Source organism: Bufo gargarizans, chromosome 4, assembly GCF_014858855.1.
Source record: "Bufo gargarizans isolate SCDJY-AF-19 chromosome 4, ASM1485885v1, whole genome shotgun sequence".
Classification (NCBI taxonomy): Eukaryota; Metazoa; Chordata; class Amphibia; order Anura; family Bufonidae; genus Bufo; species Bufo gargarizans.
This window is the reverse complement of record NC_058083.1, coordinates 181,337,236-181,350,621: the sequence shown is the minus strand read 5'-3', so window position 1 is coordinate 181,350,621 and position 13,386 is coordinate 181,337,236. Positions and strand designations below refer to the sequence as shown.

The 13,386-nt window shown below is 44.5% G+C and overlaps 1 protein-coding gene across 5 annotated transcripts in view; it reads right to left on the bottom strand.

Annotated features, from left to right (window-relative positions):
• PHC3 (polyhomeotic homolog 3) overlaps positions 1 to 13,386 on the bottom strand; it is a 110,945-nt gene that overhangs the window by 52,484 nt on the left and 45,075 nt on the right. For all 5 annotated transcript variants that reach the window (XR_006388767.1, XR_006388769.1, XR_006388768.1 and 2 more), the window contains exons 6-10: positions 12,643 to 12,744; positions 10,472 to 10,712; positions 8,110 to 8,981; positions 4,645 to 4,801; positions 1,996 to 2,240 (exon numbers count right to left, since the gene is read on the bottom strand). Coding sequence is in view for 2 of the 5 variants with exons in the window: in XM_044290760.1 (XP_044146695.1) it covers positions 1,996 to 2,240; positions 4,645 to 4,801; positions 8,110 to 8,981; positions 10,472 to 10,712; positions 12,643 to 12,744 (1,617 nt within the window). In the remaining 3 variants the exon portion in view is untranslated. The remainder of the gene's footprint in view (positions 1 to 1,995; positions 2,241 to 4,644; positions 4,802 to 8,109; positions 8,982 to 10,471; positions 10,713 to 12,642; positions 12,745 to 13,386) is intronic.

The window sequence follows — 13,386 nt, the reverse complement described above, 5'->3', positions numbered from 1 at the left end:
GGCTGCCCTGGTCCACCTTGTCTTCTGTGGGGGAGGCAGCAGTGCGGGTGACCGGCACTGGTGCAACTTGACCTCGGGAGAACAGGGAGGTGAGGCGTCCACTGTTTTCCCATCTAAAAAAGAAGGAAAAAAGAAATAAACTAAAATAAAAAATCTTCAGGAGCTTCCCTGCCAGGGGAGGAGCTAACAGCTTTTACAAGTGTCAACGCCTCCTAGAGGACATAGCTATACCCATGGTTCCTGTGTCCCCCAATGAATATGGGCGAGGAATCTACTTTGAAGCCAAATCCATGTGTTTGCACAAATATCCCCCACCTGTAAATGAAGATCATAATTTCTCCGTTTTACCATCTATTCATGGCTGTATCAGCAAACATCCATGTAATAAAATGGCAGAATACACTCACAAAACATAAAAAAAAGACAACAAGCAGCAGTAGTCACAAGTCCCCATGGCTACAGTTAGAATGGGTACCTCAAATTGGAGGGGTTTTTCGAACTTTTTTTATATTGATGACTTATTCTCTGTATAGGTCATCAGTATATGATTGGTGGGGGTCCAACACCTGGGACCCCCAAGAATCATCTGATTGAGAGAGTGCTGCGGCCTTCTCACAGCTTACCTTAGGCCAGTCACATCAGATTCATCAGACTCGTGGCCTAGGAGCAGCTCAGTCCTATTCAAGTGAAAGGGGCTGAGCTGCAATACCAAGCACAGCCGCTATACAATGTACAGCCTCCTCCAAAAGCTCATTTCAAATGGTTCCTTCATACAGCCTTATTTTAACACCTGGAACATGCTGTGTTCTTGGGGGGAAAAATGCCATTGACCCCAAAAATTTGCCAAAATTGAAGAAAATTGCCTAATTTGCCGTCAATATAAATCGCTGCACAACCCTTTTAACTACTAGATTCTGACTACAAACAATCTCTTCTGTAGTCAGGGTCAGTCGAAGTTCCCCTCAGCACACAGAATGTCCTTCTAGTGATTGATCCAGAGTACAGTGACTGAGAAGAACCATCTCAGCTGCAGCGTTATAAAAGTGAAGTGACCTTACAGCCCAAGTTTGGGTAGAGAGAAAGAAAGAAAGAAAGAAGTGACTGCCTTAGCAAGAGGAGAGTGTGATGAGTATATCACAATGCAGTCCGTAATCTTGTAAAACACGTACAATCATTTTGTGGTACGGAACAAACAGCTCTACAAGCCCAAAAAGCTAACCATACACATTAAATGAATGGCAGCCGAACCCGGACAATCATCTAACGTGTGTAATTGTGTCTTGTCCTACTCTCAACAGCAGATGTTGGGAGAAAGCGGGGTTGGGCATTTTTAATTTCAACATGCCCAATCCTTTAGCTCTAAAAGGCAATAAGCCATTGCCAGAGGTGTCTGACAGAGGCTTATTCCCCTGCCCTTACTGAGAACACAGCCGAGCATGCATGTGTACAGGGGGTCTGGAGGAATAGCTGCCAGCCAAAAGTTATATAAAGTATACAGCCACTTTAGGGTCTATGCACATGAGTGGTAAATTGCAGTGGAAATATCTGCATGACTTACGTTCAGATTTCACCCTATGCATTGCAAAGAATACATTTTGTGCAGATTCCACATGGATTATTTTCCAGTGTGTGCGGATGACATTTGGTAAAATCTCATTCATTTTACTACTACTGTACACATTGAGGACTTTCTGCCTGGAAAATTTGCAGTGAACCCTCCCCATGTGGACATACTCTTAGTATGTCATAGGATGGCCATTTTTTGGTCATATGTACAACACAGTACATACAGTATTTTGACTTTGCACATGTACACACAGCGTTAAAGGAGATAAATAAATATTCAGAAAGGCAGTGAGCTACATTATACATGAAAATTTGAGGAATAAAAAAACCCACTGCCTAAAATGCTAGCTGCAAGCGAGAAAGTAAAATCACACATAGTAACGATTTTTTTTATTTCATGACGACGAAGCAGATGATGATTATACTTACAGGAAATGGCTCTACGCCTTCTTGGATGACAAACCCCTCAATGACATGGGTCAGAATTTGTGGTTTAACTATTGCTTGTGGAATCTTGCTATCCAAACCTGGAATGCTGTTAGGCTTCTGGGTACTATTGCTTCTTGTAGTAGCAGCTGGTAAAAGCAGTGGTGGTGCTGGTATAGAGGCATAGGAATTGTCAAATGGGGACTTAATAACTGAGGCACTGACTGAAGACACCGCTGTCGGGAGACCTAGGTTATATAAAATTATTTCATTACAACCAAATCCAGATATTAATTAAGGGCAGATATTGCATTAATATAGGCAACTGTACAGTGGTAGTAGCTGTATTTAAAGGGGTTTTCCCATCTCGCTAGGATATGCCCCCATTGTCGGATAGGTGCGGGTCCCACAATGAGAACGGAGCCGGGAAATGAAAGGAGGGCAAACTGCGCATGCGCAGCCGCCCTCCTTTCATTTCTATGGGGCTGCCGAAAATAGCGCGGTGCGCTCCCATTCACTTCTATGGGAGCAGCGCTTGGTGGTGGAAGGATGTTGGGAAATTCAGGGTCCTCCAGCCACAGCGCTCCCCGCTTCGTTCTCGTTGTAGGTGCAGGGCCCAGCGGTGGGACCCGCACCTATCAGACAATAGGGGCATATCCTGGCGATATGCCCCCATTGTCTGAGATGGGAATACCCCTTTAATAAGGCACCAGCCTGGAAATTGTAGTATTATCATCTTTACATCTCATAAAGATTTGTTTACTAATCTAAGCTTACCAGTGTTAAAGGGGTTGTCCAGGTTCAGAGCTGAACCCGGACATACCTCCATTTTCAACCAGGCAGCCCGCCTGACTTGAGTATCAGAGCAGTTCATGCTCCGATGCTCTCCTTTGCCCTGCGCTAAATCGCACAGGGCAAAGGTATTTTCATGAGTTCCGGTGATGAACCGGGCTCTCCATGGGGCTGCCAGGAAGCCCGGTGACGTCACCGGCAGTGATGGGCGGGCTGTAGCGCTGTCCTAGCCAGTAAAACGGCTAGGGCAGCGCTAAAGCACGCCCGTCAGAGCTGGTGGCGTCACCGAACACACCGCCGGGCGGAAGCTTCCGCCCGGCAGTGTGTTGTTGAAAAAACAAAAAAGCCTGTGCCCTGCAAGATCTAGCGCAGGGCAAGGGAGCACATCAGAGCATGAGATGCTGCAATGCTAGCATCAGGGGGCTGCCGGGGTGAAAATATGGATATGTCCAGGTTCAAAGGAGTTTTCTGAGATTTTGATATTGATGATCAATCTGCAGAATAAGTCATCAATATCAGATTAGCAGGTGTCCGACTCCCAGCACCCCCGTAATCAGCTGCTGGAAGAGGCTGCAGCATTCCGGTGAGTGATGCAGCCTCTTCTTAGGCCTCTGCCATCAAGTTTCTTGGCCATATGGTCTAGGCGCAGCTCAGTCCCATTCAATTGAATGGGGCTGAGCTGCAGTACCAAGAATGACCATTATCTAATAGACAGCACTGTGCTCATTGGAGTGCCGTGGCCTCCTCAAACAGCTGGTCGTCGGGGGTCCAAGGGAAAGAATCAAACTGGAAGCAGCAAATGCTTTAGGACACGTCAAATCTCCACCTTTGAACAAAATAAAGATATCCAAATGCATTAGAAGACTGTGAAAATGACAACCAATTTAGGCCTCATGTACACAACAGTATTTTTTCACGGTCCGCCAAACGGAGTTGCGTTGTTCCGTGTCCGTTTTTTCTTCCGTGTGTCTTTCTTGATTTTTGGAGGATCACCAGACCAGAAAAGTGAAAAAAAAATCTAAGTCAAGTTTGCCTTGAAAATGATAAGAAAAAAAACGGACACGGATCACGGACGCGGATGACAATCTTGTGTGCCTCCGTGTTTTTTCACGGACCCATTGACTTGAATGGGTCCGCGAACCGTTGTCCATCAAAAAAATAGGACAGGTCCTATTTTTTTGACGGACAGGAAACACGGATCACAAACGCGGATGACAAACGGTGCATTTTCCGAGTTTTCAATGGACCCATTGAAAGTCAATGGGTCCGCAGAAAATCACGTAAAACAGAACAACGGACACGGATGCACACAACGGTCGTGTGCATGAGGCCTTAGACTGAGAGCCATCTGATGCCTGCCAAAACAGTAATGGCCATGCTGGATTTTGATGGCTGACACTGTGTATAGCCTGTTTGGCCAATTACAGCTGTACCAATTGTTTGCCACTTCGGGCAAGCCGGTTCAGTTTTGAATGTTGATGATTGGATTGTTGCTATGATCAATCAAGCTGCATGGTGGCTGATCCTCATCTAATGTGCATTGTTACCTTAAAGGGATTGTTCCTGCAAAGCAACGTATCACCTATCCACAGGATAGATACTTGCTTGATTGCTGGGGATCCCACATCTGGGAAGACCACCCATCAGAAGAATCAGGGTCCCTTGTCAACCATTTCAATGGAATGTTGGCCAAGCATGTGCACCACTACTCCATTCAATTTCTGTTTCTACTGCCCTCATGCCAAAGGCCGACGAGAGAAGGGAGCAATCCTGATGGGATTACTTTCAGGGATTTTGAACCAGGCATCATGTGCATATCTATCACAAATAATACCATGTAATATGTCTAATTATTTTTACCTTGCATGATATGATCTGCAGGAAGCTCCTCTCCACTCCCTAAAGGAAGTGCAGGGGGAGACAGTGTTGGAGGTGTGGGGGTCTGCATAATGACACGTACACATTCCTGTTGCTCCATTGGTACTTCTTCCGGACACAAATTTTCTACTCTGTAAACCTAGATAGGAGATAGTATTGGCTAGAATTACAGCTTCCAAGCTAATAGCTGAAATTAGTATTGTGTCCTTAGGAACAACGCAGCTCATCTAAACATTTCCTTTATTTTTCCTCATAACTGGAACCCTGGCCAACATTTCCAACAGAAAGGACAAAACACTACAGCATTCAGTCTGAAGCACAAAAGCGCTTTCAGTAAATTGTGTATTTGATTATTAATATGTTCATCTTAAAAGGGAAATGTAACATCTGCTGTCCATAAGTCTACAGATACAGAAGAATTATTGGAAATTTATTATGGAAATTAAAGGACAGGTCTGCATTTTTTACAATGATAGCCTATTGGTGACATATCCCACTGTTGCCTACATGGTGCATACATTGGGAGATCCTCCATAATTATACCTTCAATGCAGGCTCTTATCCTGGTGTGAACAGAGCTCTGTATTACTAATATTTGGGGAGTAGTTATAAAGACGGCCTTCAGATCCAGTGGTTCAGGGATTTCGCTATCGCCATGGTATTTTACAGCAGGGGTCAAATGTTCCATATTTAGGCTTCCTTCACACTTGCGTTTTCGCCTTATCTGGCAGGGATCAGCAAAAACGCTTCCGTTTTAGATAATGCAATCGTTCTGTTCAGTTCTGTTTTGTCCCCATTGACAATGAATGGGGACAAAATGGAAGCGTGTTTTGTCCGGTATTGAGATCCTCTGTCAGATCTCAATACTGGAAAATTAAATCACCCCCCCTGTAAGGCTCCATTCAGAGGTCCATATGTGTTTTGCGGATCCACGGATCGGATCCGCAAAACACATACGGACGTCTGAATGGAGCCTTACAGGGGGGTGATCAATGACAGGGGTGTGATCAAGCAGTCTATATGGGGTGATCAGCCCCCTGTAAGGCTCCATTCAGACGTCCGTATGTGTTTTGCAGATCCGATCCATGGATCCGTAAAACACATACGGACGTCTGAATGGAGCCTTACAGGGGGGTGATCAGTGACAGGGGGGTGATCAATGACAGGGGGGTGATCAGGGAGTCTATATGGGGTGATCAGGGGTTAATAAGTGACAGGGGGGGGGGGGTGTAGTGTAGTGTGGTGCTTGGTGCTACTTATTACAGAGCTGCCTGTGTCCTCTGGTGGTCAATCCAAGCAAAAGGGACCACCAGAGGACCAGGTAGCAGGTATATTAGACGCTGTTATCAAAACAGCATTTAATATACCTGTTAGGGGTTAAAAAAATCGCATCTACAGCCTGCCAGCGAACGGTCGCCGCTGGCAGGCTGTAGATCCACTCGCTTACCTGCAGTTCCTGTGTGCGCGCGTTCACAGGAAATCTCGCGTCTCGCGAGATGACGCATAGATGCGTGACTATGCCCGAGTGAGCCGCCTCCGGAACGCGACCCTGCGTTAGACGGTCCGGAGGCGGTTAAACTCATTCATGCTGGATCGCTGATAATTTTGAGCATTTCTGGCCATTCACTACACTGGGTGAAAATGCAACAGAGAGGAGTTTGACAGCAGGATTAGAATACACAGGGTTTTTAGATATATACGGTTGGTCTGCACTGCACACAGAACCACAGCATATTTCTAATTAAAGGGGTTGTCCGAGTTATTTTTTTTGTTCTTTCTATGTTCCTAACTAAGCAAATGTAACAGCTTTCCAATTAACTCACTTTATCTGCAGTGGCTGGTTTCTCAGATTTGACTGAGGGTCACATGACCTGTGATGTCAGCTTCTCTCCCAGCTCTGATAACGTTTGTTTACAAGCCTGTAAATGTCACTGTGCTGACCACGCCCCCCCCCCCCCCTTTCACTGCCGTCTGCTCTCTCCTAGGATTCTTAACCCCTTCAGCTGCACAGATTGCGTAGCTGCAACAGTGACAATTCTGGGCACAGGAACTGACAGACTAGAGAGAGCATTGCACAAGAAGGTAGGGGGAAGATCCTGTGTGTATTAGCAGTGTCATTATACAGCTGGGACTTGTAGTCCTATACATACAACATGCTGTTGATTCTCCCAGCAGGCAGACATGTCATTCAGGGCAGCTCTTGTAGCCGCTCCCTTAGCAGAGCAGGGGGAGGGGCAGAGATTGTTTTTATTGCATGTAAACAAAGGGCCAGAAAAGAACCAGGGAAATGATGAAATATATATATATTTTTTTGCATAAAACTTGCTTAGCTTAGTTATATATTGCTGCCCATCAGATTTTCAGTGCTAGAAGAGTCACAGTTATACATAATCTCCTGCTCTCCCGCCCATCTGCTGATGATTGGCAGTTCTCTTCTTGCAAATGGGTGGGGAGAGAAAATGAATGACCGACTCTTCTCAGGTACATTTGACTCTTTTAAAGGCCTCTGCTGCAATGATTATGATACTGGTTCTCGGCAACCACTTACCTTTAGCTCATGAGTGACACACTGCTGAATTGAGCGCGTCTGTCGCTACTTTATGCTGCCCTCGTTGAGTTCAGCATAAAATTAAAGAGGACCTTTCACTAGTATACAAACTAAAAACTAACTCTATCTGTGGGCAGAGTGGCGCCCAGGGGTCCCCCTGCACTTACTAGTATGCCTGGGCGACGCTCCGTTCGCCCGGTATAGGCTCCGGTGTCTCAGCTCCGTCTGTAGTACTGGACTGATTTTTTGTAGGAGGCGTGTCCCTTGCTGCAGTGCTGGCCAATCGCAGCGCACAGCTCATAGCTGGGCGCCGCTCTGCCCACAGATAGAGTTAGTTTTTAGTTTGTATACTAGTGAAAGGTCCTCTTTAATGACAGGTTCCTTGGTACCTCAAAACCAAAGCAGAGTTTGGTTCCAATTTTTAAAGCGGTTTCCCACTTTAAAAATCAATTACTGATGTTATTCAACGAAGTCACGCGCAACTTCGCAAATAACTAACTTCGGCTCATCGGAGCCCATACCGTCTAATACTGTACAGAGACGGATCTCTGTACAGTATTAATCCAAAGTTATGAACGAAGCGACTTCGGATGTAACATTTGCTCAATATAATATCGAATAATCTCTAATCCTTAGTTCCATTGTTTGCATGTATAACAGTGTGCCGCCATACGTATTTTGCTTGCTGTCTACATGTTAACTTTATGGATGTGCACCTGTGACTTTGGATGTGCTAGTCTAAATTTTTTCAGAATCTTTTAATTCCTGTGTAAAGCTGCTGCACCTGTCTGGGATTAATAAATCTTGTATCATAAGATTACTTACTAGACAATGAAACAGGATTTTGGTTAATTTTATACCAAGTATTCTAATATATAAGTGTAATGTTGGCAGCTTACCACTGAGGGCTCCACGTGAGCTGGTGGCATGTGCAGGTTTACTGCAACTGTCTGAGGCGGTGGAAGAGTCTGGAAAGGCATCTGAACAAGCGCTTCTGCAGCAGGAAGCTCTTCTTCCGTTAGTAATGCATTCTGCACCAGAACCTGGCCCGGTGTTAAGATTTCTGGTTGTACCGATATGGTCTGCATGGACTGTAGAGGCAAAGATTGGAGCTGGGAAGGCGGAGATCTGGGTAAATTTGGGGAGGCTGCCATTGTTGGTGGCAAGGACTGGAGTGATGACTGTACCGAATCTATAGGAGACATTATCTGCTGTGCTGTGGATGCTATTGTATGCTGATGTGATGGTCCAGTATGGGTTCCTGGAGTCACTGTAGATGAAGGATGTGTTGGAATAACCACCTGTGATGATGGATGTAACGTGTTCTGCAGCTGTGCATTTTCTCTGGATGGAAGTGGTGACTGCACAAGTAGAGGCGGCTGAGAATGAAGTAGGGCTTGTGGGTGAATAATTATAGTTGGAGACTGACATGGGGATTGTACTGGTGAAGGTGACACAACTACAGACTGGTGAGCAGAGTGTGTAAGAGTTGGAGATGGAGGAGGAGGAGTTGGGGCAGGGGTACAGTGGTGTGAATGAGCACTACTGGGAAGGGACAGGAATGCTGGGCTCTGAATCGGTACACACTGTTGGGCAGATGGAGACTCTAAGGCTTGGTTATGTAAGGTAATGGTCTGAATCTGATGCCGATGCTGTATCTGCTGCTGCTGTTGTACTATCATTTGATGGTGCGGCAGCTTTGGCGGATCTTGGTGGAGTTGGACCGTTGGGGGTTTAACCAAAGAATGTGGTTGGACTGACGAATATGATACTGCAAAAAGAAATGGAAAAATGTACACTAAGAAGAAGCAATAATACTCCCATGTTGCATCAATGGAACTAGTCTCACGACGGCTACCCCTGCTACAACCTAGTGGATCTTTTAGGGCATATTTCCCACTAGAAACATGTTCTGTGTCAGTAGCAGAAGTCTGGTACTCCAAGCAGAATCATCTACTATCAGCCCAAATATGCCAGTGTCATTAACTCTCACACAAACATATTAATATGTATACTTATGTTCTAGCTGCCAATCCCCAGTGCAGCTGTAACATAAATGTATGTATATATGCGAAATATGCTATGCTGCACAATCTGCCATTAAAGACAATGGAAAGACACCGTGTCAGCCCAATCCTCCAGTGACCAGAAGCTGAAATGATCAGTTCCCTGTCACAAAAAAAGTACTAAACACAGTGCTGGATGCAGGACAAGTCCTTCTTGCGATTAGGTTGTGATATCATGGGCTTCCAGCTGTAATATGGGGGAGAGAAGCATGATGGGAGGACATAGTCTGTGTCCTCCCAGCATCCATCTGTATGCAGATTTCTGCTAATAGTGATCTAACGGCCAGCAGGTTCTTTGTTATCTACATACAGAGAGCAATGCTGGGATAACATAGAACATATTATCTGATTGCTCCAGACCCCCAAAAATGTAAAAAAAAAATACTCAGAATAAAAATTAAAAAAATGTTTTTTTTTTTTATCCATCTGCACTGTGGACCATTCTCTGTAAAATGAACTATGTATGTGCACATATTACAGACTATATATTATATCAAATCCAAATGAATTATTGTCTTATTGTCTGTTTTCTCACACCATAGCCCCGCCCCTAGCTCCACATCAATGACATAAAAGACACGTTAGAAAAAAAAATAGGGACTTTAAAGGGGATGTGCCACCATTAAATGTTATTCTCATGTAGTTCAGCATGAAAAATGTGTTACTTTTGTCATTTATTTTCTGTTATAAAATTGTTCCTGTTGTGAGATATCCTATTCAGTAATGGCGCCCCCCGGTGTTTAAACTGTAGAATTATTTGCACATCAGTTTCATTCTTAAACTGCCGCCAGCCGTATCTACTGCCCCCTGGGTTTTGATAGGGAGAGAGCTCCCAGGCTGAAGATAATCTAGCAGAGCAACTGGAGCTGGAGTGTGGAGATCTCTGGGTCTATGTGCGCTCATGGGCCGGTTCTAGCTTTGTTAGAAAGCGATTCCCATGTACTATATGATGTCTGATTTTCAGTTTTTATATCAATCACTGCCTAACCCCTTTAACTTTTTGGACATTAGGTTAGGCAAAGTACACATATTTGGTAGTAATGAAACCAGAATGAACTGCTAAAGAAGTAAATCTAGATCATGCAAAGAAAGATTCTCCCTTTCATCTGTCTACTGTCCTGCCAGTTTATCTTCACACATGTATGATGTGCCTGTGGTTGCACAATGAATAAAACAGGATAATGCTGAAACATGCCTGGTGCAAGCAGGTGATGTAAACTTGCTGTCCGTGCTACGGCTGTGCAGCGGGCTTCTGATCCACAAGTCTCTCCTTTATGGCTTCCCTCATAAGAGTCAGTGTGGATGGTTTTGGAGCTTGTCACGGTTGTCTTGTGACACATAGCAAGGGGCTGATCATGGTTATTGATTTTTGGAGGACTGCTTTGAGGGCATGATATTTCCAATATTGGTGGGCTCCGCAGTGTTAAATTCTGGACCTTCGTAAAAAAATACAGTGAATATACTTAATAAAAAAAAATACAACATAAAATCAAAGCATCCATTCTTATTCTTATGTCCTACAGAGCATACAAACAAATAAATGACCCATTAGGCTGTCATTTGCCTTTTACATGAAAGGGGTATTTCCATTGTGTAATGTTATGACATATCAGCAGGTATCTCCACAGACTTGTAGGGAACTCCAACAGCCCCCAATCAAGTGAATGAATGTCCAGGAGCATTGCTGTGCAGGAAGACACTGTGCGGCCATTTTGTTCTGTTTGGTACAGGTCTGCACCTCTCCTAGTGATATGCTATCACTTCCTAATCTGCTGAGGGCTGGCTACCAGGACCCCCACATCTTATTCTTGGTCATAAAAACATAATAACGATGCCCCCAACTAGACCCTGCTGAGATTGGGTGGGATCTGGATCCCTCCACAATACTATTTGTCACTACCCAGAGCACCAGATGCTTTTCTGCAGCATGCAAATAATTAGAAGCAGGAAGCTAAGGTTTACAGATGACAGTATCTTCTGTATGAACCATTGGACCCATCCTAGGGGAGCAGCACTAGAATTTCTAAACATTCAGGCAATGTGAACAGTGTCTGCTAGCATTGTTTGGGTACTGAATAGTGGTATCAATTGGGTACTGTACTGTGATAATATCTATGTGAGGTGTATGGTACCGGTATAGGGGCACTTTACTGTGGAAGTAGTTGGGTCCAATACAGTTCCATTATTCTGATATTGGTGGCATGATGTGGCACTGAATGGTGGTAATATTACTAAGCATGTCACAGTAGAGAATGACATGGAGGATATGATGGCATACCTGTCCACAACAAGCCAAGGATGGTGGTTTGGATCCACACCATGTCTATATGGCAGCAATGAACTTGCCAGGACAGGAAATGTCATGAGAAAATCATAGCACAACAGTCTAAACAAGAAAGAAACTGCACCTGTCCACCCCACTGGCGTTTCCGTGCAGTTGCCCCACTCTTGTCTGCTTCTGGTCCCCATCAGACTGGGTACGTTGGTCCCAGGACTGTTGTGGCCAATCACTGGCCTCAGCGGTTGAGAGTGCTTGAATGGCACGTCACCGCTTCTCATGTGCCGAAGTCAATGATTTGCTGCAGCAGTCATGGGACAGGAACAGGGAGGCGGCAAAAGAGCTGTGGGACTTGAATGCCTGCTGTACCCGGCAATTTAGTATGGAAGTGTCTTGTCTTTCCTTTGATGGCAGATGGCTTTGGCCCAAGCCCATTTTCCTTTGCGAATACAAGCTGCCAGTGTAGTAGCTCTCTCCCCTCAGAATACAGGCTGAGCTATCTAATGTGTATGGCAAGTCTTAGATTAGTCCATTAGACTGCCAGATAGTAAAGTGTTCATCCCAAAGTACATACCATACCAGCTTCTGCCTTGCAATTCATCTGATTTTGACTTGTTTCCCACAGCCATTTTTTGCTTCTGTAGCAGACGTTGTAGCTAGAGATGAGAGAATTTCATATTTTGAAATCCGTTCGTACTTCGTTTGTTGGTTAAAGGTGAATTGTGTTATGGATTCTGTTACCACGGACCAATAAAAGTCTATGGGCTGCAAAACGGATCCGTTTCCGTTATGCAGGGAAGTCCTCCCCTGCAAAATGGAAACGGGATGGATCCGTTTTGTAGCCCATAGACTTCTATTATGACGGAATGAATAATGAAATGCCTCTAAAAGCATTGCGTTATGCATCCCGTCATAGAATTGAGTTATGGTCCGTGGTAACGGAATCCATAACGCAATTCACCTTTTATCAGTAAGCGAAGCGTGAAGGAATTTCATAAGCAGAAATTCGCTCATTTCTAATTGTAGTCACTAAACAGGTTAAATGCGAATATAATACTTAAGGATGCATTTCACTTAGGCTCACTTACCTGAGTGGCAGATGACTGACTGGAGGCTGAAGACGTAGATGACGAAATCATTGGAATGTCGGACTGCACCGCTGCAACGGTGGCAGCTGGAGTAAAAATAAGCTATTCACAGATGACACAGAGAAGAGAACGTCAGCTATGCTTCCAGGTTCCATTTTCATTTTGAAACATTCACATTTTTTTAACTCTACCTTGATGGGAGAACCATACTTATAAAATATTATCAACCAGGTTAAAAAATAGGATGAAAATAAATTTTGATTGCTAACTTGCATTTAAGTGAACGGGATAAAGCTTCAATATCCAGCACCAGCACTAATAAGTAGATGGTGCACAGGTAGCAGGACTAATGTAAACAAGACAGAGGCCACACTGCGGTCCTTTAAAGTAGCTGGTGAGGGTACCAAGCGTCGGATTCCACGGATCTAATATTATTTGTCTATCATGACTATAATCATCAATATTCTGATGATTATTCTGAATCATCCACTATCTTCAAAGGCATGCGGTGCAGGTCCTCAGTCTTAAAGACCTCACTGAGGGCAGCATAAAATAGTGACAGAAATGCTGATCTCTGAGCTAAAAGTAAGTGGTTGCTGAGAACCAGCATCATAATCATTGCAGCCCGGGCCTTGGAAAGAGTCACATCTACCTGAGAAGAGTCATGGTTATCCATAATCTCCTGCTCTCTCACCCATCTACTGATGATTGCCAGTTCTCTCCTAGACAGAAAGTGAGAAAACT